The following is a 27,286-nucleotide window of genomic DNA, read 5'->3' as shown; positions in this document are numbered from 1 at the left end:
CACTCCAGGCCCCCGGAACAGTGTATGGAGAGGAAAGCCCTCTGCCGAGGATGAAATGCAGTGGCTCCCCACGAGCAGCTCCACATGGTCCTTCCTGCCTATTTGCACCTTCTTGTTTATTTTGAAGCTTCATGTTGATTGTCCTCCCTCCAAGTAGGATGTAAGCACCATGAGAGTCTCATTCAGTGCTGGATCCCAGGCCTGGACCACAGCTGATGCCTGGTCAGTGTCTGGGTGCAGCCAGAGGACTGCCTGGAGGGCAGTCTGTGATCCTCTATCCTCAGTGGGGACCTGAGGGCCTGCCCAGGAGGTGGGGCGGCTGCGGCAGGCCTGTGCTCTCTTCTGGGTCAGAAGGCAGGAAGGGGCAGCTGATGCTCAGTGAATACCCGAGAGGGAAAAATCAAGTGTATTCCCCCTGCTAGGGACTTTCTGGAACATGCAAAGAAACAAACTAGCTGTTCGTATACAGCCATAGAGTCAATGCTAAACTTCCAGGTAATTTGAAATCTTGTACCGCATGCACATACGTTCATGCTTTATATGCCAAGAAAATTTCTGAAAAGCATTCACAGGAAATTAATAGCAGGAGTGGGAATGTGCATCAGGAAGGAAATTTTCCCTATACTCTTCTATATTTGAACTTTTTAACTATGAGCATGAATTCCTATATAAGGTTTTTGGTTTTTTGTTTTTTTAAGAAGAAGAAAAGTAAAGGCACTTGGGACCAGCTCTTAGAGATTTGGACCCACTCAGTTTTGGAAGATTCAGGGTTTTACTAGCTTCCCAGGTGAGTCTGATGGGCCCGGCCTGGAATCACAGCACAGGTCACACCTCCTCCCAGGAGCCTTCCCTCATCACCACTCTCAGGCTTCTCACTCTCCCCAAATTCTTGCAGCAATTGCCAAGGAGGAAATCACACACACACACACCCGTTTGGGGCATCGATGACAGCAGGAACTCTCATGCAGCTCTTGTAGCCAGCAGCACCTAACACAATGCTACAGCCCCTCTTCCCCCTAAAAGTTGCCTTCTGCCTCGACTCAATGGCACCAACTTAGAGAATGGAGGGCCCGGTGGTAGAGGATGTACATGTGTCTAGCTGGGTGTGAGCAATAGGGACTAGTGGAGACTGTGGTAAACTGACTGGATCAGCACTGTCTATGGCAGCCGTGGGCAAACTACGGCCCGCGGGCCGGATCCGGCCCGTTTGGCTGTTCTATCCGGCCCGCGGAGCCGAAAGAGCGGAGGGTTCTCTTGCTCTCCCCTCCACTCCTTCACCAGCAGCAGTGTTAACATGTATTAGTTCACACAAACACTCCATCCATGCTTTTGTTCCGGCCCTCCGGTCCAGTTTAAGAACCCATTGTGGCTCTCGAGTCAAAAAGTTTGCCCACCCCTGGTCTATGGGCATTCGAAGTCACATTTGTTTTCAGTCACTGCTGGCCACTAGTGTACAAAACACATCTGTGGGCCAGATGAAGCCTGTGGAGGATCAGTCCACAGCTCCAGTGTCTGTAAATTCTTGCTGAGTGATCTTACCCACTCTCCCAGCTTGCATGCAAATGATGATGGCTTTAATTTAGCATCCCAGACCACAGCAAGTCCCTGGCTTCAGGCATGTGTCCCCACTGCCTGCTGGCTGCCCTCACACACACCTGGTCCAGCTCACCACAACTTGAACGGAATTGTTCATCTATCCACTGTGAGATGCTGGTGCTTTTAGTTGCAGAGAACAGGTTCTTCCCAGTTACATTAAGGAAAAGGGATTTGTTGCACAGCTTTGTGTAGACTGAACAGAAGCCACCAATGCTGGTACAGCCCCAGGCACTGGCCCCTCTCACAGCCTCACCCCTGAGCTGGTATTTCCCTCCTGGCATATCTGCTGCTCTCTCCGTGTCTGCACCATCAGCTCCCTCTCCTCACAGCCTTTTCTAGTCTTCAGCCCAAGCCTAGGCAAGATCCAGTGTGCCTATAAGAACTAATTACTGCTGATGTCAGGCTGTCCCACGGGTCCCCCAGTGGAGGGTCAGGCTCCCCCCAACCCCCCCCCCCCCCCACACACACACACAGCAACTGCCCAGAGCTGCTTCCCTGAGTAGGGCCAGCGAAGGAGGAGTTGGAACTCCAGGTGCTGTGGTGACATAGGGGCCGCTCATGGACCTTCTCTTCCTCCTGTGTCCTCACCACGGAGATGGCAGCCCCAGTCCTCTTGAAGACCTGCTATCCTGGCCTTCACTTGCCACACAGAAGACCCCAAACCCTCCGGTGTTTTCTCTCTGAAACTCTGTGGGGATCTTTCTGTCCCCCCGATCCAGCTGCCACCACCTGCAGACACCTGTCCTTCCTGGGCTTGGTACAGCTGCTTGTCTTCCTGCCTCATGTCTACCCTCCTCTCCTCAGCTGCAAAGCCATTTGCCCAGGAACCTCCTTCGTCTATACTTTTTGGGAGCCTCCTGGTACCTGAAGGATAGGCTGTCTACCAGGTGTACCGGTTAATAATGCGGATTTTGTAATCCAAGAAAACACGATAATTTCAAGAGAAACATCAAAAGTGCTTTATTCAAAGTAATGTCCATCGCTAGCTACACATTTCCCCATCTTTCAGGTAATTTGTGGATCCGTCCCAATAGAACTTTTCTTGTTTTGAGGCAAACCATTCAGAGACCAAATTTTCCACTTCTTTGTACATTTGAAGTGCTGCTCAGAAAGTGCGTGTGCCATCGATCGGAACAAGTGGTAATCTGAAGGGGCAAGGTCTGGTGAATACGGCGGGTGGGTTAATACTTCCTAGGCAAGATCTTTTAATGTGTCTTTAACTGGTTTTGAAGTGTGTGATGGTGCATTATCATGAAGCAAAATTACTTTGCCGTGTCTTCTGGCCCATTCTGGTCGTTTTACGATCAAAGCGTGGTTCAAATTGATTATTTATTGTCAGTAGCGATCAGTATTAATGGTTTCACCTGGTTTTAGAAGCTCATAATACACCACACCTTCCTGATCCCACCAAATGCAGAGCATTGTCTTCTTTCCGAAGGGATTTGGCCTTGCAGTCGATGTGGATGGTTGACCTGGATCAACCCATGATTTTGTGCATTTGGGATTCTCAAAATAAATCCATTTCACATCATCAGTCACAATGGGATGCAAAAAAAGACTTTGTTTCGTGCCATTGAAGCAACATTTTACTGATGACTTTTCGGTTTTCCATTTGTCTTTCATTCAGTTGATGTGGCACCCATTTTCCTTCCTTTAAAATCTTTCCCATTGCTTGTAAATGATCGGAAATTGTTTGCTGAGCAACGTTTAATCTTTCTGCAAGTTGTTTTTTAGTTTGACATGCATCTTCATCCAATAATGCTTGTAATTGTTGGTCTTCAAACTTTTGCAGTTGACCTGGACATTCTTTGTCTTTCACATCGAAATCATCACTTTTAAAGCCTTTAAACCAGCATTCACAAGTATCTTGAGATGGAGCATGTTCACCATAAGTTTCCCAAAGTATACAGTAACTTTCAGCAGCACTTTTCTTCAAAATAATGAATTAAAACTTCCCGCAAATGCACTTTTTTTGGCACGAAATTTGACATTTTTAAACATAAAAATATCTATGATGTTGACACCTTCAGCAAATTTGACATATGACACTGTGAAGCTTGCTGTCAATACAACAAAATAGCATACATATCAAATCGCATATATATGAACATATGTGTAACGCCACCTATTGAAAATATCCTCATTATTAACCAGTACACCTGGTACCTCAGTGTGGGAGCACAGCCTCCCTGGCCTCCCACTGTCCATTTCACCACCATCTCTACTACTCACTGACAGGTTTTACGCCAGAGCAGCAGCAAATTGCTCTTAGTTCTTGAATAAACTGTGCCCGTTATGCCTCCATGCCTTTATTCTTGGTTAGCCCTGCCCCCGGCAGCCCCTCTGTCTCCTATAAAACTCTGCTCATCCTGAGACAAAGCACAGGCATCTGCTACTTCCACCCTCAAAAAACTATTCCGGTTCAATGTCCATGCTCTCTGTACTCAAAACATTTTTTGCATATCTCTGAAATCAATAAAAATATTTTTTTAAAAAATATATTTTATTGATTTTTCACAGAGAGGAAGGGAGAGAGATAGAGAGAGTTAGAAACATCGATGAGAGAGAAACATCGATCAGCTGCCTCCTGCACATCCCCCACCAGGGATGTGCCCGCAACCCAGGTACATGCCCTTGACCGGAATCGAACCCGGGACCTCTCAGTCCACAGGCTGACGCTCTATCCACTGAGCCAAACCGGTTTTGGCTCAATAAAAATATTTTTAATGAAATAGGTACTTGGATCCTAAATCACCCTGTGGGGATAGATGCTTTAGAATCCTATCAGCCCAAGAAGGTCTTATAGCCATTAAAGATCTCACCAGCCAGTCCCCCGTGCAGCCTGGCTGGTGACACTGCGTTTTGTGGCAGGAGTGGCAATTCCTTATTTGCTGACAAGCCTCATCCCTTGAAGGCCTGGAGTCTGTTGATTCCTGTTAATTTTTCCTCATTACGCCGATCTCTAGACAGTAGCTGTGCTCTGCGCAGTTGGGCTATGTGGGAAGATTAGGAACTTGTGTGGGGCTGGAACTCCCACTGTGGCTGCCACGCGCTGGGCTGTCGAGGGCGAGTTCTGTGCTACCCAGCTTACACCTGGCCTTCCAGAACCCAGCCCTGCCTCCTGTTCTGTCCACCCTGACAGCCCCAGATGCAATCCCACCCCTCCCCACTGTCCAATCCCAACTAGGCCTGTCTCTGCCCCATGTGGACCTCAAGCACGTACGAGACCTTCCCCTGGGTCTTGACCAGCCAAGCAAAACGGGACAGGAAGTCACAGAAACATAGCATCTTAAAGCCAGATATAATATAGGGAATTTTCTGGTCTGTCCTCTCCATGTTCAGATAAGAAAATTTTGGTCCAGAGAGTATCAGTGGCCTACTGATGGTGAAAGTGGCATTGGAGATGATAGTAGAACTGGAGTGAGAACCTACGATTTTATGGAATGAATTGTATTTGGGGTTATTAATAAAAATTCCTACTTCTGTTATGTTTGTTAGATGACTGTTGGTGTCTCCAGAACTATATGTTACTTGCACCAATCCCAACATCCCAATTTAAAAATCAACTTTGAAAGGGTTCAGTGGAAAAGGGAGATAGTATTCTAATTTGTGGCAGCTTATGCTTATTGCATATTAATTGGCAAAACTATAACCTTTAAAATACCCAGGGTTGGCATGATAGGGTGATAATATACAAGTTAAGGTGACTTGCGGCAACTTGGTACTCACGCTGATAAAATTTCTTTTTCTTCCTATGATGGTTTATTAAACAAAATGAACCTAGAACAGGCCCTAAATGAGTAATAAACTTACATTTTGTGTGTTTTTTCCCACTGACCCATCATCTATAAAGGGGCAATATCATAGACACGAAGATCAATAACATTAATACACAGGAGGCTGTCTGGTGGGTTTTGGGTGTATGCGACTCTGTGTTGAATGATGTATGGAACCAGGGTGGACTTCAGTTATCACCTGAGTTGGCCCTCTTTGTTCTTGAGTGCACCACGAATTCACTTGTGTGCCGCCTGTGCCTGCGGAGTGTGTGATCCTTGCTGAGACTGTGTCTGCAGCGTGCACAGTGGGGTTTTCTCAACTGGAGTGAAAACAGCCTTCCTTGCAGGCAGGTGTCTGATTGCCACACTGGAGATGCAGCATTTCAGATCCTTCCTTTATCCTGTCTTCCAGGCTCTGTGGCTACCCTCCGTTTTATGATGAAAATGACTCCAAGCTCTTTGAACTCATACTCAAGGCAGAGTATGAGTTCGACTCCCCCTACTGGGATGACATCTCTGACTCTGGTAAGTCTTGGCTCCTGGTGGGCCGCCCTGGGACGGTACACCCTCACCTGACCTGACAGGACGTTCTGCACTTGGGCTTGACTAGCCAAGTGGAGGGCAGGGGGCCCAAATCAAGTCATAGGACAGGGACTCACTCTTCTACCAAATCCTAGCCTGGCCCTGACCTGGGTGCCCCAAGGAGTGAAACCATATTAGCTAATATCTATTGAGTGCTTACAGTGTCCTGAGCCCTGAAGCTGTGCACATGTGCTCCCTCACTCAGTCCTCAGGACAACCTATCAGATGGTATTGCTATTAATCCATTTGACAGATGAGGAAACTGAGGCCCAGAAGGTGAAATAACTTGTCTCAAGTCACATAGGTAGTATGTGGCAGAGCTGGGACTCAAGCCAAGACCAAATCCAGAGCCCACGTCTCAGTTGCCACACCACGCTAAAACGTCCCCAGGGAAGTTCAGCGTTTCTTCCTCAGGGGTAAAGGTCAAAACCAAGGCCCATATAAACTGACGAAATTTCTCAAGCTGATACGAAGAGGACAGTAGTAATACTTCCTATCAAGAAGGATGGTATAAGAATCAAATAAAATAATAAATGAAAGAGTTTTGTACTCACTGATGAGCTATTCAAATATTGCATTTTCTTATTTGTGTAATTTCCTTCTAACTGGAAACTTCTGCTTCCTTCCTCAATCTTCCAAAACCTGAAGAACAGTTCTCCAAGGCTTGCAGGAAAGAGCCATGAGGGGAATATTTTACTTCTCACCTGGGAAGGGCATGGCCTTCCCCCAGAAGCCCAGGCTGCGGGCAGTGAGCTGCCAGACCATAGAGGCTGCAGATTTCCAGCCTGCCCCACAGCTGTCATCTTCTGATCCTGTGATCTGGTGTCACATGTTCTCAGTTGTCTGCTGTTGGGCCACACACCCCATCCAGGGCCTTCAAGCACTGCACTTCCCACCAGGCCCATCTCACTGCGCCAGCTAGTCCAGGACCTGTCCAGCTTAGCAAATGTTGAATTCTAAAACATGCAGAGGACATCCACAAACCAGCTCCCCATGGCAGCAGTGAGCAGAGTGAAAGTCCGGTGGTGACAAAGATATTTCATCTCTGAACCAAAAGTGCCCCTAGCTGCCAGAGGGAAGGGGCCGGAGTTGGGAGGGCAGGGCCCAGCCCTGGCCTGGCTGCCTCTTCACTGGCAGGTCATCATTCAGAGTTACAAACCTGGCTTCCCTATTCCCCAAATGCTGGTACCCATGTCCAGGGTACTGTAAGGTCTGTGGAGGGCTGGTCTCGTCATTTCCATGCTACACACGACACTCTCAGAGACTGCTGGTATCATAGCTCAAGCCACAGACTGATTCCTTCCCTTGTGCTTCCTTTCTGAACAGCAAAAGACTTCATTCGGAATCTGATGGAGAAAGATCCAAACAAAAGATACACATGTGAGCAGGCAGCTCGGCACCCATGGTAAGAATAACCACCCACTAGAGAGACCGTGTGTCTACCGCCTTCCCAGGGTGACGTCCTGTTGGCTGTCAGGAACTGGGAAAGCCCAGCAATGCTTGCATGTCACTCTGCCAGGGGCCTCGATACTGTCCCATGCCAGCACGCGGGACCTTTTGTTCTCTCAGGCTCAGCCTCCCAAGTGCACTAATGACAGGTTAAGTGTGGGAAAGATAGCTGTAGCTTTTTCACTTTACATGAATATTTTAGGACCATTTTTAGTGAAGGTAATTGCCCAACGAGGCATTAAGATGGGAGTTTTATTCCTTGGGTTTATTGCTCAGTAGTTAAATGAATTGAGTTATATCTTTTTCCCTTCTAAGATGCTTTTCAAGTTAGTCTTTCTTCACTTCCAGAGGGATCAGCTGATGGTTGATGCATTCTGTGTACATTTCAGCAGTGCCCTTGAGGCCATGTTGGTTATAAAACTTAGTAGATTTGAACCACCTTCACTATCAACTAGCTGTGATTTTGGGTTTATACTTAACTTCTCTTGCCCCAGTTTTCTCATCTTTAAAATGAGGGTACCGATACCTAGTTGACAGTGTTGGCATAAGAAATAACTGAGATAATGCATGTCAAGGGTTTGTCGCGATGTCTGGTATAGAGTAAATGCTTCTTTAGCTGTTATTGCTAAAGAAACAGGAGCATCCACTTGAAACAAAGGCCAGGAGTATTAAAATACGCAATATAATGAAAACAAATGAATGGAACTTTGATTTTGGGAGAAATTCCCTCTAGGAGACACTCTAGAAGACTGTCCCCGGGTTTATTCTGTCATCCCTTGTGGCATTTCCTCCAGGTCTCATATGCTGGTTAACCCCCAGAGAGGAGCTGCTTAGGGCAGTGCCATGAACCAGTTTCACAGTATTTTAATTTATAATAACAGCCATCATTTATTGAGCATCTATTATGTTCCAGGTACTGTACTAACTGCATTAATAGTATCTCATTTTGCTTCTTTACAATAACCTTGTAAGGTAGGCTTTATCTCCATGTCAGAGGTAAGGAAATGGATTTAGAAAGGTGAAGTAACTTAGCCAAGACAATACAACTACGTAATGGCAAAGCCAGAACTGTTTCCAGCCAGAACTGGGGGACTCCAAAATGAGTGCTCTTCCCCACCTGCAGATAAGAGATGCAAAGGGGAAAGAAGGAAAGGGCTAGAGGGGTAAATAAATAATTTTCTGGGTAAGGAGGCAGTTTTTATTATATATCATCTTGATTATTTGTTTTAGTAAGTCATTCTGTACTATAGGTCAAAGTATATGGCCATAAAGATAATCAAGTTTTTTTACCTTTTAAACAATGAGCCTTTAAATCTGTAAGACCTTTTTTCCCCAGTCTTATTGAGATATAATTGACATACAACACTGTGTAAGGTTAAGGTGTACAGTAGAATGACTTGACATTCATATTTACTGTGAAATGATTACCACACTAAGTTGAGTTAACATCCATCACCTTCAAAATTGTTTTTTCCTTGTAATGAGAAGCTCTAGGATATACCATACAGTAGTGTAACCATACTTATCACGTACATTACATCCCCAGGACTCATTTTTCTTATATGTATGAGACTTTTGGGATTATGTTATAAAGGATGGAAATGACCTCAAAAGAAGGGAAGGGCATGGCTCAGTGGTTAGTATCTTGGCACTCGAACCAAGGAGTCGTGGGTTCAATTCCAGTCAAGGGCACGTACTTAGGTTGCAGGTTCCCCATGCTGGTTGAGGCTAGTGTGGGAGGCAATTGATGTGGCTCTCTCACATCGATGTTTCTCTCTCTCTCCTCTCCCCCACCCCCTTCTTTCCACTCTCTAAAATCAATGGTAAATATATCCTCCAGTGAGGATTTTAAAAAAGAAGAAGGGAAGTGATTTGCTTCCAAGTACTTGTTCACTAATACAGCCTCACTTCGTGGAAGGCAGAAGGAGGCTAGTTAAAGCCCAGTTTCTCCCTCACCAGCCATTTTTGAAAAACCAAAGGAGAGGTCATTTTTACTCAAGTGTAAGAAGGAGAGGTCATTGAAGGGCCTGGCAGAGGGACAGGGTGGCCTCCGCAGGATCAAGGACTTCACAGAGATGCGAGCCGCACACTAAGAGAACCCTTTCACTGAGTCATCCAGACAGGGAGGGGCTGCAGGCCTGAGAGCCGCCTGGGTCCTGCTGGCGGCATATGCTACACACCCATCCCTCTTGCCACAGCACCAGGTATTTCTGGAGCAAGAGGGACAGAGGAGTGAGGTGGGAGATGTGACTAGAAAGGAAGGCAGAACTAGGGTTCTGGCATGAGCCCTGCTTGTCCTGGTTTCACCACTATAACTGAGTGGTGGGCAAGCTCTTTGACCCTTTGGGCCTCCCCTGTAGAATAGAGATCATAAATAACAGTAGTATATACCCCACAGGGCTTTTCCAGGGGTTAAATGAGATAATACATACAAAAGAGAAGAAGATTACCTAGGACCTAATAAGTTTCCAATCTATAAGAATTGCCATTATTTTAGGATTGTGCTAAGGAATGTGTACTTTTCCTTTTGGGCAGTGGGGGCCCTGGCAGGTTTTAAGCAGGGTGATCAGATTTACATTTCAGAAAACTCAACCTGGCGGCCCAGGAGAGGGTGACTGTGGTGTGTGCTGTGCTGAATGAGTGTGGGGCTGGGGAAAAGTGCAAGAGGTGAAGAAATGAGTCATCAGCCTGGGTCACATTAGGACATGTTAATTGCAAACTGAACACATAAATACCTTCCTCAGGAGTATTTTTCCCTCCAGTTTTTTATAATTTTTACTATTCATTTCAAAATTCCCAAGAAGTCAAACATTGGAAAGTGGTTTTTAAAAGAAGAAGAAGAAGAAGAAGAAGAAGAAGAAGAAGAAGAAGAAGAAGAAGAAGAAGAAGGAGGAGGAGGAGGAGGAGGAGGAGGAGGAGGAGGAGGAGGAGGAGGAGGAGGAGGAGGAGGAGGAGGAGGAGGAGAAGGGGAAGGGGAAGGGGAAGGGGAAGGGGAAGGGGAAGGGGAAGGGGAAGGGGAAGGGGAAGGGGAAGGGGAAGGGGAAGGGGAAGGGGAAGGGGAAGGGGAAGGGGAAGGGGAAGGAGGAGAAATGCATTTGACTCAAGCATCATTAAAAGCCCACTTGCTTGCCTGTATGCTAGGCCTGTTTCTTTTATGTGAAATTCCCGGGTGAAGAACAACATGGATTCAGCTGAGCACCAGCGAGGCGTGGAGTGGCTGTCCTAGTGATGCCTGGCTCTGTGGGCATCACCATTCTGGAATCTGCCATCTCCACACATCAACTCTCTCCAGAGGGCAGCTCCTCTTATTCTGCACTTGCTCTTCCAGCGCAGTCAAGGCCACCGAGGGCCAGGAGAGGCCTCTGAAGCCACAGACGCCTTCCCTTGGCCTCAAAGCAGACACTCCAGCCAGGAGGGGCTCCTTGTAGAGGGCAGCTGCCCACCGCACAGGTGTTGCCTTTCTCCTGGTGGTGCATGGACAGGGGCCTGCAGGCTGCTGGCTGGCGGCCGAAGAATAGAGAATGGCAAGCGGCATGTGGGACCCCACTCCTGGTTACAGGGAAGCAGCTTGACGGGGTTCAGATTGTTCTGAACCTCAGTCTCCAGTCTCAGTGAGTGACAAGCAAACCAGAGTGATGATCCTGGGCCCCAGTGACCGGTGCCCATGACAATGGCAGTGTGCCCACCTTCTGACCTGCCATGTCAGCCAGGCCAGGGTGGCACCTGCAGCCCTCGGTATTCATGGAGACCCCTCCCGTCTTCTGTCTCCATCCAGTCATGCTGGAATTAGGACACAGCCCGGGAGTCTGGGAGACCCCGACTGAGACACAGAGCCATCCCCACGCCGGTCTTGAGCAAGTGACTAGAAAAATGCAAAGTCGGGACTGTGGAGGCAGAGCAGCCTGTGTAGGAAACACAAGAACTCCAAGGCCAGGAGAGATGAGTTGGTGCTCTGTGTGGCGGAGGACAGAGTGATTTATAGAAATGCCACCTGCAGTGTTGGAATAGAGGAAAAAACTGAAAAGCAAGGGATAATAGGAGATGTGTGTGTGTGTGTGTGTGTGTGTGTGTGTGTGTGTGTGTGTTTATAAGGAAATTTCCTGTAGTGGAGGCATCACGTATCACGTATTCCTAGGACAAGGAGATGACAACTAAGGCTCCTTCCAGTTCTCCAATTCCCGGCCTCTTTTTGTTGATGGCTAAGGCTGACCTAGCAGCACTGAGCATCGGGAGCCCACACCTTGTCGCTGTGACCAGCCTGCTCCTGTGAGCAGCAGCAGGAGCCTGAGGACTCTGCATCTGTCCTGCTTGGTTCTTCCCCAGTGCGGCTTCCCCTAGGGCTGTGGGAAGGGAGCATGGAACATTCCTGAGATAATTGGAAGTGTGCATTTTCCTTCCATCTGGGCCCACGCTCACCCACAGAGAAGGGAGTGTCTGCTGCTCGCTGGCCTGTTTGGTTTGGAGGGCGGCTCTGCACTGTGGCCATGCTCAGCCCCGTGAGTTCCATACTTCCTACCACTCTGTGCGGCTGTTTCCAAGAAAGAGCTGGCCACCGGGTTGGAGTGGCCTCCTTTCCTGAGGATGTAACTTTATAAACAGAACAGGAGGAATTACTCACGAGCTCTCCAGGAGAAAACGCCTGCTAACCATGTCCCCAGCCCCAGCCCCTGGCTGTCGGGTTTGGGATGCTTGCCCACTCAGACATCCTATCTCTATTCACAATGTGTCTCTGGGAGGGTGATTGGCAGTTGTTGGAAGTGGAAATCTGGCCATGAGGTTAGGTCTGAGTGTCCTCTGGGCTAAGTGCCTTCAGCCCTGCTGGGAGCAGGGTCTGTATGGGGAGCTGCTTTGAGCAGGAACATCAGACTGGATTCAAGACGTAGGCCCAGCCTGGCACAGACTTCATGTTCAGTCCCTCAGCCATGTTTTCAGTTCTAAAGTGAAAGGCTGGGTAGGAACACATTTTGTATCTGGGAATTATTTATTGTCTGAATAAGCCCTGAGCATCTTCCTTTCATTTCCCAAAACATGTGGACTTAATAGTCTGGCATCCGGGCTGTTTAGTGTCCAGGATCCTTTGGGTCTGGGAGCGACAGGTTTCCTCACATACCTTCCAGCCAGAAGGGATGCTCAGCGTCCCCATCACCTGTGTGCCCTTTAAGTTCTCCAAGATGCAAGACATTATTTTTTAGGCATCAAAGATGAACCTAGAATGTCTTGGTTTGCTGATAAGGAAAGGTGGAAGGTTCCAAGCCCACAGGACTAAGCGCAAAATACAGCTTCCTCTGACCCTAGGGGAGGCCAGCAGTGAATGTGGAGGGAGGGTGGTGTGAGGGAGCGAAGGGATGTGTGGGAGAGGAATGGGCTAGGAGTGACCTGCGGGTGATGACTAAGACCAGAGAGGCTGTCAGGGAAGAGAGAAGAGGAGAGAGGGAGGTGTAAGATGGGGTGGGGACAGAGGGAGGAAGTCATAGGCTGAGGGGAACTCTAAGGACAGGAGGTAAAGAGCAAACCTACCTTCTTCTTTGCTAATAGAAGACTAAGGGACAAGCAAGAACTAGTGCCCAGTAACACCAAGGGCCCAGCTGACTGTAAAGTGGATGTGTCCTGGCATTTATGAGGGCTTATCTGGGAAATTCAGGAGTAGGGGTGCCAAGTAGAGCTGAGCTAGGGTTAGGCCCTCACCCTGAGCACAGAGAGGGGGCTGGGTGCCCAGGGTGGTTGTTGGTGAGCAGATGCTGTGGAGCTCAGGTCAGTGAGGATGGAACCAGAAGGGAGCTGTTGGCCGCAGGTGTGAGCTGGTCCACGGGAAGGAGGGCCCAGAGCAGGCAGAGAGGGGCCTCTGGCAGGAGGAGGCTGGGAAGAAGGCCCTGGGAGGGTTCTGGTGGTCAGACCAGGCAGGGAACACATTTGAGATGGTGGAGGCAAAGCTGCAGGTAGAAAACTGGCATCGAGGTTGGGAGGGGGAGAAGGAAGGGGAGAAGGATGGAAACTGAGGTCAGGGAGTGTTGTCATAGTGGATGCCACAGGAATGGGGTTCAAAAAAGGAAAAAGTGAGAGTCAGGCAGAGGTCAACCATGAAGGTGCTGACCCGCCTGGAGAGGTTGCAGTGTGTGGAAATCGACAGGACTTGGAGTAGAAATCGACAGACGTTGGAGTGCCTGTGACCTGTGCACAGACAAGAGCAGCCTGGGAGGCGCAGCCAAGCCAGCACCCTCGGGAAAAGGTCAGGATGAGGCTTCCAGGAAAGCAGGGTCCGTCCGTGCCAGAGCCCCCCAAAAGCCTCTTCAGAAGAAGCATCTTTGCCTGTGTTTCAGGATCGCAGGTGACACGGCCCTCAACAAGAACATCCACGAGTCCGTCAGTGCCCAGATCCGGAAGAACTTCGCCAAGAGCAAATGGAGAGTAAGTCCTGTGTTGATCCGACTCCCAGTGAGTCTAACCACGCACTTGCCTTGCAGTTTGAGCAGTTTTTCTTTCTAAGGGTCACTGTCACTGCGTTTGAGGAACCTCACCCAAATAATTTTGCTAATTTTAACCAATAATGATGAAGACTTGAAGTGACTTCATGGTGTGAGAGGAGTGAAGTCTGAGATTTAACATTTCCCCTCTGTGAGTCAAAAATGGCAGTAGCGCCAGCTCCGACTCACGTGCTGTGCCTTAATGTGGTTTTTGCTTTCTTCACCTGCTGGAACTTAAAGTGACATTACGGGGAGACGAACAGGAAATCTGAGTTGAACCCATCCATCCTTTCTGATAAAAATGTGATGAATGTAAATTATTAGGGCTTTGTGACCATCAACCGGTTACCTCAGTAAACCGGTGTTCTAATCAACTCGGGTCCTTAAGTGCCAGCAGTGAGGGGCCATACAGAAACAAAATCAGTTCCACCGACCTCCTTTATTCTGAGGCTACTATTCTTTAGTAAAGAATCACCAGTAATAGGAAAATTAAAATTATTTTAAAATGTCATGTTTTCTAAAAGTCACTTCTCTTAGATCAGTGATGGCGAACCTGTCAGAGGTGACACGCGAACTCATTTTTTTGGTTGACTTTTCGTTGTTAAATGACATTTAAATATAGAAAATAAACATCAAAAATATAAGTCTTTGTTTTACTATGGTTGCAAATATCAAAAAATTTCTATATGTGACACGGCACCAGAGTTAAGTTAGGGTTTTTCAAAATGCTGACACGCCGAGCTCAAAAGGTTCGCCATCACTGTCTTAGATTATAGAGAGAACTAGTTTATGTTTATTCTGTATGTCTATTATGTGAGAAGAAATATGTTCTTTTCTCCAAAATATATTTTGATTGGGGGAGGGGTCAAATCCATTAGTATACTTTTGGAAGAAGGGACAATGTAAATTTTCTTTCTAGAGTATCATGAGAACATTTTTAGAAGTTTGAAATGCTTCGAGTGACAGGAAAAATAATAGGAGGCAGTCTGCATCTTTTTCATTAACTGGAATTACTTTGCCTGCTTTTGTCCTTTCTTGAATTTCAGCAAGCGTTTAATGCCACCGCCGTTGTGAGGCATATGAGAAGACTCCATCTTGGCAGCAGCCTGGACAGTTCAAATGCAGGCAGCCTCAGTTTGGCCGGCCAAAATGATTGTGAGTATGGAGCAAAAACAGCTTTTCAACTGGAGATCTGGGATAGAGAGGAGGGCGCTGTCATTTGCTGAGTACCTCCTGTATGTTAGGCACTTTCAATAATTTTCCCCAGTTAATACTCCCAACAATCCTAGGACATGATTTAATATTTTAAAGTATTTCCTCTTTTATCACACTTATTGGGGTGACATTGGTTAATAGCATTATACAAGTTTCAAGTGAACATCTTTATGTTATGACATCTGCATTTGCTATTGTGTGCCCACCACCCGCAGCCTAGTCTCTTTCTGTCACCTTGTATTTGACCTCCTCTTTCCTCCTCATCCTCATCTCCCTTTCCTTCTGGCAGCCATCAGGCTGTATCTGTGTCTATGAGTTTGTGTAGGGGGGTAGGGGGTGTTTGTTTGTTGCTTTGTTTTATATCCCACACATGAGTGAAATCACAAGGTTCTTGTCCTTTTCTGCCCAACTTACTTTATTTAGCAGTATGTCATATGGCAGTAATTCATATTTTTGTGGCCTAGCAGTATTCCGTTGTGTATATGTACCACATTTTCTTTATATAATCATCTATTGAAGGACACTTAGGTTGTTTCTATGCTTTGGCCACTGTGTATAATGCTGCAGCGAACATAGGGATACATATGTCCTTACAAATAAGTGTTTTCAATTTTTTCATGTAGATACCCAGAAGAGGGATTGCTGGGTCATGTAGTACTCTATTTTTATTTATTTGAGGAACTTCTGTACTGTTTTTATAGTGGCTGTACCAATTTACATTATGAAAATGCACTATTTAATATACACACAACCCTAGACACTGATATTTTTATTTATAGATGATGAATCTGTTTCAAAAGCCCAGACACTTTCTGCTCTATCTCCTTGCCCTCTGATTTGCTGTCTTTGAGTCACTGTTAAGGGTTGAGGAAGGGATGGCAGAGACTCTTGGAAGCCTGCTCTCACTGACTTTTCATCTATTTTTTGATGAGGATGATGATAATTGGAGCTGATTTATATAAAATGCATTGGCCTTACAATCAAAGTAATAGTAATCATATTTCCTTGTCCTTCATCTTGGCATGGGATGTTATGTCACTGAGGATGCACTTACACTCCCCTATTTCTCTCTCCCATCCCCCCCCCCATATATTTATCTTAATCTCACATCTGGCCATTCCAGTGGCTCCTCTCTACTTGAGCAGTTGCCTTGATCTTCCCCATCCACCCTCGCTTCCTAGCTATGGAGCACCCTTCAGTCAGCTTGGTTTCATTCTGGGCATCACAGCTCTTCTCATTTCCCTTCGAAAAAGATTTGCTTCATCACTAAATGATCCTTCCATCTCATTCAGGAATTCCAGCCCTTCAGTTTTTCCAAGAAATCTCCATGAAGATAAACCAAAGAATTTATATACTTATGTGCATAGCCCATGGACACGGGCAATAGGGTAGTGAAGACCTGGCGGGGGGGTGGTAGGAGCTGGGAAGAGGGGGGAAGGAGGGATGGGACAAATCTGTAATACTATCAACAATAAAAAATATATTTAAAAATGAAAAATCTCCATGAGTCCCCCAACCCAATTGCACACTCCCATAGACCCACGTTTCCAAGTCAGCATAGTGCCTCTCCACTCTCTGGTCAAAGGAAACCCATAATCGGCCATTTCTTTGAATATTTAGGCAATGGCTCTGACAGTGAAGCCATCAGAATCATTTATTTTATGGATCTTCCAAGCCTGCCAAGTCCATGGGTGGGGGTGCGGGGGGACTGCTGGAGCTTAGCTCAGTGGGTTCATCCACATCCAGCCTCCCGGTGCAGCACTTCTGCTTGGGACGCATTTGACTGTGGTCTGTGAAGGCCGAGTTCGGGCCAGGCTGCTGAGCTCACACTGGATAGGCAACAGCCCCTCGGTGTGCGCTCTGTCCGGGTGCTTCTTAGCCAGGAGTGCAGTCCACACACAAGCAGGGGTCGTAGGGGCATCACATTCTCTCTTCGTTCTTAAAATAACAACTTCATGAAGTGTTGTTCTCATAATGACAGTGTTTATTCAGCACCCAGTTTGATACCTAGTACATAGTAAGTGCTCATTATGGAACCTATCGGATTGTGGTGGCTACCCCATGTGGTATTCAAATACAAAGCAGTTATAAGTATAATGAAAAAAGGAGGGAAGAGTTGGGTCTAGAAAGAAAGCGTTCTGAACACATTGCAATTGCTTTCCTATGGACAGGTAAACGTTTAGGGTCCAATGTGGAGAAGTTTGGCCCCTGCACAAACCCTTGCCATAAGAAGGGGGAGTATTTCCTTCTGAAATTTGAATCCTTGTGTCCACTGTCCCCTGCAGGTCTGGCACCCTCCACGCTCTGTAGTTTCATTTCCTCTTCATCAGGGGTCCCCGGAGTGGGAGCCGAGCGGAGACCGAGGCCCACCACTGTGACGACTGTGCACTCTGGAAGCAAGTGACTGGCTCTGGATGTGGGGCCCAGGGGCGAGGCCTCGGGCAGAGCCAGGGAAGGGGGTCCCCAGGGCCATCAGTGCCACCAGCCACCCCAGAGTGACCCCACCTTGCATGGTGCGCCTACCTGCACAGGACTGGAAGACAGAAGTTTTTTATGGCCATATTTTATACTGCAATTCTGAAGTGTTCATTTCTCACAAACTGTACTGACTCAAGGGAGCTGATTTAACAGGACCTGGTGCTGTATATATGAATCTTGCAAAGCTCTAATGGATGGACTCTCTTTGTCCTCTCCCCAACTTTCATCATTTCTGCTCTTCTCACTATAGGTAACCATCTATGTTGTATTTTTCATTAATGACATAAAAGGTTTCAACTGGATTATTTAAGTATTGGTAAATATTGTGCATTAGGGGTTTTTTTCCTTTTAAGAGATATGTCCTTGCAATCTATACTTAGTTACATGACTTATATCGTTTGCTTGTTGGTAGTGAAGTTTTATGTTAACCGTTAGGAGATTTTTTCCCCTCCAAGGCGAATTTCAAGGGATTTTTAAAATTTATAAGAAGAGGATCAAGAATCTGTCTCCAAAGTGAAGAGTGCACTTTACTTCTCCTCCTTCTCTCTGTCCTTCCCTGGACAGCTGAGCAGTGCCACGGGGCTGGCTTCTCCGGCCACTTGGGGCAGGCCCTGCAGAGCCCTTTCCTGGCGGCTCCTCCAGCAAACCCCCGCCAACCAGAGACACTAGCGGCCTCGTGCCCCCAGCGCTCAGACAGTAAGAAGGCTGCTCCCCTGAGACTGAAACTTTAGAGGCGAGACTTGCTGTGAAGGAGATGCCCACCCAGCAGATGGTTAAGGACCTTTCTCACAAAAGGAACAAGATGCCATTTTGTTTAAAGTGAACTTTCCACGCTGCTCTCATTTCTCATGGGGGTAATGCCTGGAAGCTCTGCTCTCAGCTATGCAGTTTTCAAACTAATCGCTCTTTCTCTCTTTTTTAAAAAAATGCATTTCTAATCTTACAATGACCTCCAACTCACATAAGTTGTTTAGCACATTTTTACCCTGTTCTTTATGAATATTACCTGGAGGAGGGGAGGGCAGTGGCTTTGGAAAAGAATTGATCTGGGGTGATAAAGAGAGGTGAACTGCCAAGCAAGCAGGACACAGCTGCAGTGATGGCCAGAGATGGTCCAGCCAGGCCCAGCTGGCACTGAAGCTGTCCCTCTGATCAGGGCTGTCTGAAAACCAAAGACCTGTGATGGGGGCGGGGGACTGAAGGATTTCCCAGGGTGTAGGACTTGCAGAGCTATAACTGGCAATGACCCTGGCAAAGTGGGCCATGTCATTCACCCACGTGGTGGATGGGTGTGCAAGATAAAGCACGCACAGGGTGAAATCCAGGGCAAACTGCTTTTCAAGGAGACTTCAAGGATGCTGTCTTGTAGAGGCAAGCAGGTGGCTCCAAATGCCAGCTTTGCAAAAGCCCTCCCTCGATGGTAAGGCAACGCCATGAGTCTGCATTCTGCACAGACAGCTTAAGCTCATCGTGTGTTCCTGTAGGTCTGCTGATGGTCCAGTGACTTTCCTAGCTGCTGTCCTCAAGCTCTGCTCCTGCTCTTGGCCAGACTTGGCAGGTCCTGTTGGTCAAAACATTTTCATCACTTCCACAACCTTGCCTATGTACAGGCCAAATGTTTAGCAATAGCCTCCCCAACACACACACACACACACACACACACACACACACACACACACACACACACAGTATTTGGTTTAGAACTCCATTCTGCCTCCTTTAGGATGGCAGAGCAGGTATGCATAAGAGCAGCTGGAAAGACAGGCAGCTGGTCTACCCTGTTTTCACATACCTCATAGGCACTCAGCTCCTGGGCAGGAATCCCCTTTGGCATCTGTCACACATGCAACCAGAGTAAAATCAGACTATCACTCTTCAAAATCTGTAAAAAGCCTGGAAAACAACAAAATGACAACAGAGCCAGTTAAGAAATAAGTGTCAACTGAGTGAGATATGCAGCCACCCAGGTTGATGCATTTGCCCAAGTCATTGCCAGTTAGCACTGTGAGTCCTCACCTTCAGAAGGGCGATAGCATGAGTCTTGTAAAGAGAATCTGAGGAAACTGGAGGCATCTTTCCAGGAGGCTTGGTAGGATGTTGCTTATTAATAAGCGTAATGGAACATTTAAGTTTCTACAGTATAAGAAAACAATCAGCATCATAGGGAGTGAAAATTTGCCTAAAGTTTTGAATCCTTGTGTCCACTGTCCCCCGCAGGTCTGGCACTCTCCACGCCATGCCAGCTCGTAGTGTAGTGTCCTAGGAACTGAGCAGTCAGGCTTGGAGCAAAAGAAGATAATTTGGGCTAAACAGGCCCGGCGCTGGCACTTAGGAAGCAAATTCCGTTATTGGTGGTTACATTGTTTTCTGGAGCTAATGTGAGGGGTGCATGTGTATTCAATTAGCTTGGAAGTATGTCTTACCTGAGAAGTGTGGAGCAGCTGAAAGATGGGCCCTGCTGCAGCTGTCGTCCTGCGGTTCGGGTCGGCTCTCGGCCACGCTGGCCTGTAACAGTCAGGTCTCAGTCAATACAGTGCAGGGGACGGGGACTGGTTTCAGCCCAAAGCTTGACCTTGACATCAGGCAAGTCCATACTGTCTCAATGCCACCAGACTTAGGTAATTTACTGTTGTTTTATGAAGAGGAGAAAGTAACTACCATGTGGAAGAACTATTGGTCTTTTGAGAGAGCCTGAGTGGTCAAAGGCTAGAGGTTCTTCCGCCATATTTGGGATTATTTATGCTTCATCACAGCACAGGAAGAGAACCCAGAATGTGCCTTTTGTTAAGACCTGCCAAGTAGGTGGCAGAGTCAGATTTCACCTAGAGTAGCTGAGCATTTCATATGTGCACTGGCTGATACTCGCCCGGGAGCCAGTGTGTGTGCGGTGAGGCTAAGGTGGACCTCCGGCCCCATCACAGGCTGCCTTCCATTTGGTCTCCTCACCTTCTTAGAGCAAGTGGATTTCTTCTCACCTGAACATTACATTTGAAATAGTGTCCTTGAGTGATTTTTCCCTTAACTGCCTGTCTGTGCCTCCCTCGCTTTCCTGGCCTTCATCTCACTGTTGAGACCATAGAGAAGCTAGCATGTGCCTGAAACAGCGAGCACCTGCTCACTCGCAGGTCCCAGGCAGACCTGTAGTGTATCCCTCCTAACCAGGTCTCTGGGGTCCGGACTGCTCACTGCGCTCCCTCAGCGAGCACACAGGGCTGGGGCGTCGGGTTGGCATGAGGTAGAGGCAGCTGGAGCTGAGAGGGGCAGGGCCCGCCCACATGAAGTGCGCACAAACCACAAACGCTCTTGAGAAAAGATGCCAGATGGAGCAATAGCAGTGCCAGGGCTGCTCATGGCAGTTTCACCACCTCCTGCTGCCCTTGGCTCTGCAGGAGAATAGAAAGGATTGTTCCCTTAAAGAAAACTGCAGCGTGCCCTAAGGGCAGGCATGGCTCTGCGTTCTTGACTATGGCAGTGGTTCCAGTCACTTCTGAAATCTCACCCCAAGAATGGAGCAGCACACACACATGCACACGTACACGCACGCACACACACACGCATGCACACACACACACACACACACACACACACACACACGCTTGACCTTGGACAGGATCCCACTCTCCAGGAGCTCTTAACGTAGTGTCCTAGGACCTAGGCAGTCCGGCTTGGAGCAAAAGAAGACCCCTTCGGCCCAACAGTCCAGGCGCTGGCACTTAGGAAGCATGAGCCATCTGATGGAAGGGATTAGACTCAGTTTACCTGTCCAGCACTAATCCCATCCTGTTCACTTTCTACCTTGGTGTCCAGCAGGTCCTGGATGGATTGTGGGAGCGAGAGGGGGACTCCCCTTTAGAATGAAGGCCAAGGACACCAGAGACAAAGGAAGGGAGCCCAAGGGACCCTCCTGAAAGGAGGCTGACCCTCTCTCTCAGGAGTAGCAGCTCAATCTGATTAACCCACTGGGGTTCGTGAGGTTTGACATTTCATGAGCAGTTTTGAACAGAAAGGAAAGACCGTGTCCCAATGGAGACAACTCAGTATTGTTAAGGCTTTGCACTATGGCTCTGTTACCCACCTAAGCCTTGACCACTACCGATTTCACACTAGGGAAGCCATACAGAACCATCATCATCGCTCCAGGGCTGGAGACAGGAGCGCTGGGCCACGCCTTTGCGATCTTGCCAGCAACACCCTACTTTATGGGACTTCACAGCGCACTGCGGGGTTCCTTTGGAAATGAGAAAGGGAAGCAAGAGCCCGCAAAGGGCAGCTCCTCCGCTTCCCCGAAGAGAAATGAGATGCACTCTTTCCCAGGACCGCAGTCACCTCTGGCAAACGAAACCAAGGTCCTCTGATAACCAGTGCACGGAGCCTCTGCACGTCCCCGAAGCAATGCCACGCCCCGTTCTGTCTGCTCACACTCGCAGTTTGCCTTTTCCTCAACACATTCCAGACCAAACACTGTCTAGTTTGTCTCCAAAATAAATGTGTAGGAACCCACCATGCTTTTGGGGGCACCTGATCCTACTTGGGAGCTTCAAGTGCATCTGACATTTGCCAAAAAATGTGTTCCAATCCTTTGGCTTTCAGAATTGAAAATGTTAAGATAGAAATGGTGAACAGGGCAAACAGATTCCTAAAAGGAGGGACACATTTCCTGAACACGCAAGAAAACTAGGCTGTAGATGAGTTCGCTACTGTGAACAGCAGACAGGGAGGAGAACGAGGAAGGTAGTGGCCCACACCCCCCTCTGGCCCAAACCTTCATTGTGGCCCCCGTGCCTCATGATCTGCCACCAGGAGTGGGCACAGTGGCCTCGCCCCACTGTGAGGATGGCCCTGCATGCCAGCCAAGGCCTGGCCTACTACCTGCAGCGGGAGCAGCTCAGCTTGGGGCTCTGGGGCCCCACTTCTACTAACCCAAAGGCTGTGCATTTGGCAGCCAAACCCACAGCATGTGGCTGCCACGTCTGATTTTGTGGACAAAGCGTGGAATGGCTTATTTGTATCTTTCTACACCAAAGGGACAAACTGTTGCATTCATTCTTTGTACTAAAGCCGCTTCTGCATTTGCTATATCTGTTTTTAACCCTTTGGTCTCCAGGGAACTTCTGTGATGATTATGTATTCTGCTTATTTACTGAATTATTTTAGTTAGAGGTGATTTTATTTTCTTATGGACAGGAAAAAAGAAAACAAGAGGAGTGTTTGAGGTTTCAGTCACAGCGATAAGATGTCACCAGGAGCTCAAAAGCCCCAAACACCAGATAAATTACTTCTCAAAGGAAAACCTTAACCTGGACAGACAGGTTCCTGGCCCTCATGGTGGGCCTGTACTTTGGGGAACTGGGTGCTGGGATGGAGGATGGGGGAGAGAGAGACAGAGACAGAGAGGGAGGTTTGTACTCTCCTTCCCAGGGCATTTGGCCTCAGAATGGAGTGAAATGCTGTCAAATGGCAACAGAAATGGTTAGTTTTCAAAGGTGGGGCCACATGTTTCAGAGAGCATTTATCTCAGTCCCACGCTCAGGTTGGAAAACATAACATGTACATTCTGTCCAGAATCGAATTTGGGACAATTTCTCAATTGGCTTTAGTCATTACACACGCCCTTCTTGCAGCTCTCTCAGCACTGAGCATGTTTTCCAAAAGGAATGTCCCCATGTCTGTTATTACCAGGCCTGCAACTGGTTCCATTTTCCCATGAAACATGCTTGTCCAAAAGAAGGGAAACTGTGCATTTATTCCATGCATGTAATAAACTCTGCAAGAAGTTTAGACCTCATAGGTTTGCGGCTCTGCAAAATTGTGAATGGGCAATGTAGCAAATGATATTCTGCCTTGACAATCATGTACACATATCAAGATTTCTATCATAATGATAATGAGACTGATGGCTTCTTGTTTTCCTCCAATAAAGACAGTTTAATCACCTTCAAATGTATGTGGTTTGTTTCCTCCATAAGGAGCAGGAGGTGGGTGTCCCAACAGCTCTCCTTTCCTCTTCTATCTGAATTTGGATTTGAAGGAAAGTTTTGAATTGAGACCCCAGAAACAAATGAGGTCCCCTAAATATTTCACATCACTGGTCCAGTGAGCAGGAAGTGTCATGGAGGGCTGGGCATATCTTGGCTTTGGGGTATGTGGAGGGTGCCCAGTTGAACACCTTGCTAGACAGGAAAGCTCCCCCTTTTCCTTGCTGCTGCAGAAGGTGGCTGCAGTGAGCCCAGAAACTCAAATCACACTAACTAGATGGTCATCATTTGTTTGGAGGAAAAACCAAGGCTAATTCCAGGAAGCCCTCTGTGAGTGGCGTTGAGAGGGCACACACACGTCCATGTTCTCAACACAGCCTTGGAGTTCTCTGTGCCCAGAAAAAGGTTCCTTTTTGAGTATAAGGCTGGCTGCTGTATATTTTGTGGGGGTCTTGGGGGGGAGGATTGTTCCTAGGTCATCATATATATTGAGGGGATTGAGCCTGATGTCAAGACAATTCCCTCAATCAAAATAGTAACCAAAGGATTCCAAAATGGCAATGGAGTAAGTGGAAGCTACACTGACACACTCCCAGGAACAAGCTGGAAATAAAACTAACTACAGAAGAATCACCCTGAAAAATCAACTGAGGACTAGCTGGAGAGAACCCTGATAACCAAGAACAAAAAGCAGGGACCTCATAGAGATTGGTAGAAAGTGCAGAGGTGAGAAAGGGCTGGCCAGGCTCCCACAGATCGCAGCTGAAGTCCCAGAGAGATACCTCAGCTGTGGGGGGTTCCCACGGAAAACTCTGGGGACTAAACCCTAAGCTAGGCCACCCAGCAGAGAGCACCAGAACTGAGAAAGGTGCTCACATAACAATTGTCTGTGAAAAGAAGCAGTCTGCCAGTGAGAGGCATCTGGAAATACAGGCACTCTCTTAAAGGGCCAACCCATAAAATTTTGTGTGCAGCCACTCACCTGGGCTCTGGTAGAGGGAGGGCAGAGCTGTGTGAGGAGAGTCTAAGGTTGGGAGTTCTGGGGTTGGAGCTTGAAGAGGCCACCCCAGTTTCTTGTGCTGAGTCATTCCCTCACACTTTGGAGGAGATCTTTTTCCTTCATGAATTTACTATCCAGGCGCTTTTTGCCTGGGCAGGAAGGCAGTTGATCCACCCTGTTGGAAGACCTCTTGCTCTAATCTGTGGTTAATAACCTGAGGCTAACCAAGACTGGTAACAATCAAACTGCAGGAAGAGGAGGATCTCTAGAGGCTTTGAATCTTTGCCTGATCTACTTTTGGGATCAGAGCTAGGAAAAGCAGACCCTGGTACACATCTCAGTCTTTTCCAAAAGCACCTAGCCCCAGCAGAGATGGATTGCTAATAGCTTAAAAACAGTACTCAGGGCCAGTCACAAACAGTGTCTGACATTGTCCTGCACTAGCAGATCTACTCAATACACAGACACAAACTCAAACAAAATGGAGAGATAAAAAAATAAACCCCAATGAAAGGACAACAGAATTCTCCAGAAGAAGAGCTAAATGAAATGGAGATAAGAAATATATCAGACATAGAGTTCAAAATAATGATGGCAAAGGTGCTCAACAGCATGAAAAAATAATATAGTAACTATGAAGAATGACATGGCACTAATAAAGAATACAGTGGAAGGAATACACAGCAGATAAGGGTAAGCCGAGGACTGTATCAGTGAATTAGAAGACAAGGTAGGAAAAAAAAATCACTCAACCAGAAAACCAAAAAGAAAGAAACAATTAAAAAACAGGAGGACAGCCCTAACCAGTTTGGCTCAGTGGATAGAGCGTCAGCCTGCGGACTGAAAGGTCCCAGGTTTGATTCTGGTCAAGGGCATGTGCCTTGGTTGTGGGCACATCCCCGGTGGGAAGTGTGCAGGAGGCAGCTGGTCGATGTTTCTCTCTCATCGATGTTTCTAGTTCTCTATCCCTCTCCCTTCCTCTCTGTAAAAATCAATAAAATATATATTAAAAAACACACACACAAAAAACAGGAGGACAGCTTAAGGGAACTGTGGGACAACATGAAACGTGATAATATCTGCATAATAGGTGTGCCAGTAGTAGAAAAAAGTGAGCAAGGGACAGAATTTCTGAAGAAACCATGGGGAAGGAAAATGTCACACAAGTTCAGGAGGCACAGAGAGTCCCAAGCAAGAAGAAGAACCCAAATAGGCTGACACCCAGACATATCATAATTAAAATGCCAAAAATTAAACACAAAGAGAGAATCTTAAAGGCAGAAAGAGAAAAGCAATGTGTTACCTACAAAGAAACTCCCATAAGGCTATCACCTGATTTTTCATCAGAAACTCTACAGGACAGAGGAGAATGGCATGAAGTATTCAAGGTAATGGAAAGCAAGGATCTGAAACCAAAATTACTATATCCAACAAGGCTATCATGAAAATAGATGATGAAATAAAGAGCTTCCAAGAGAAAAAAAAAAGGTTAAAGGAGTTTATCACCACCAAACTTGCACTGCAAGAAATACTAAAGAGACTGCTGTAATGAGAAGAAGAAATGGAAAGAGAGAGAGACAGATAGGCATAAATAATTAAAATGGCAATATATAAGTACCTATCCATAACTTTAAATGTAAATGGATTAAATACTCCAATCAAAAGACATATGGTAGCTGAATAAATACAAAAACATGAACCAATCATATTCTATCTACAAGAAATGCACTTCAGAACAAAAGATTCACACAGGATGAGAGTGAAGGGGTGGAAAAAATTTCCATGTAAATGGAAATGAAAAAAAAAAACTGGGTTAGCAATACTAATATCTGACAAAATAGAATTCAAAATGAAGGCCATCATAAGAGACAATAAAGGTCACTGTATAAGGGATCAACCCAAAAAGAGAATAAAACCCTGTAAACATATATGCACCCAGTACAGGAGCAATCTAAATATACTTTAAGGAAGATCAACAGCCATACAGTCACATTAGGTGACTTTAACACCTCGGTGACTTCATTGGATAGATGTTCCAGACAAAGAACTAACAAGGAAACAGAGACTCTAAATGACACACTGAATCAAATGGGTTTAATCGACATTTATAGACCATTTCACTCCAAAGCTGCAGAATAGACATTCTTCTCAAGTGCACATGGGTCATTCTCAAAGACAGACCACATGTTAGGACACACAAAAAATCTCTGGAAGTTCAAGAACATTAAAATCATATCAAGAATCTTCTCAGACCACTATGGTATGAAATTAGAAATCAATTACAGTAAAAGTACTCAAAAACATTCAAACAAATGAAGGCTAAATAGCTTGTTAGTAAACAATGAGTAGTTTACACATGAGATCAAGAAAGAAATAAAAAACTTCCTATAATAACTGCTCAAAATCTATGGGACATAGTCCTGAGAAGTAAATTCATATCAGTACAGGCCTACCTCAAATAATAATAATAATAATAATAATAATAATAATAATAATAATAATAAGCTAATCCTAAAACTTAAAATATTAGAAAGAGAACAACAAGAAAATTCCAGAGTGAGTAGAAGGAAGTAAATAAAAAAGATTAGAGCAGAAATAAATGACATAGAGACTGAAAAAGCAATAAAAAAATCAATGAAACCAAGAGCTGGTTCTTTGAAAAGATAAACAAGATTGATGGACCTTTACCCAGGCTCATCAAGAAACAAAGAGAGAGGACCCAAATAAATAAAATCAGAAACAAAAGCTGTGAAG

General features: G+C 46.6%; 1 protein-coding gene across 3 annotated transcripts in view; it reads left to right on the top strand.

Annotated features, from left to right (window-relative positions):
* CAMK1D (calcium/calmodulin dependent protein kinase ID) overlaps nt 1-23,497 on the top strand; it is a 391,598-nt gene extending 368,101 nt beyond the window's left edge. For 2 of the 3 annotated variants that reach the window (XM_059711261.1, XM_059711259.1), the window contains 5 exons: nt 5,785-5,897; nt 7,281-7,359; nt 13,721-13,808; nt 14,911-15,019; nt 17,365-23,497. In XM_059711261.1, the coding sequence (XP_059567244.1) occupies nt 5,785-5,897; nt 7,281-7,359; nt 13,721-13,808; nt 14,911-15,019; nt 17,365-17,483 (508 nt within the window). In that variant the 3' untranslated portion in view covers nt 17,484-23,497. Of the gene's footprint in view, nt 1-5,784; nt 5,898-7,280; nt 7,360-13,720; nt 13,809-14,910; nt 15,020-16,371; nt 16,505-17,364 lie in introns of those variants that run through there. The other variant, XM_059711260.1, reaches the window with a different exon arrangement.
* Nucleotides 23,498-27,286: the final 3,789 nt, after the last annotated feature.

This window comes from Myotis daubentonii, chromosome 1 (assembly GCF_963259705.1).
Source record: "Myotis daubentonii chromosome 1, mMyoDau2.1, whole genome shotgun sequence".
Lineage (NCBI taxonomy): Eukaryota > Metazoa > Chordata > Mammalia > Chiroptera > Vespertilionidae > Myotis > Myotis daubentonii.
Note: the sequence above shows the minus strand (reverse complement) of the source record. Positions and strands in the feature narration are given on the sequence as shown.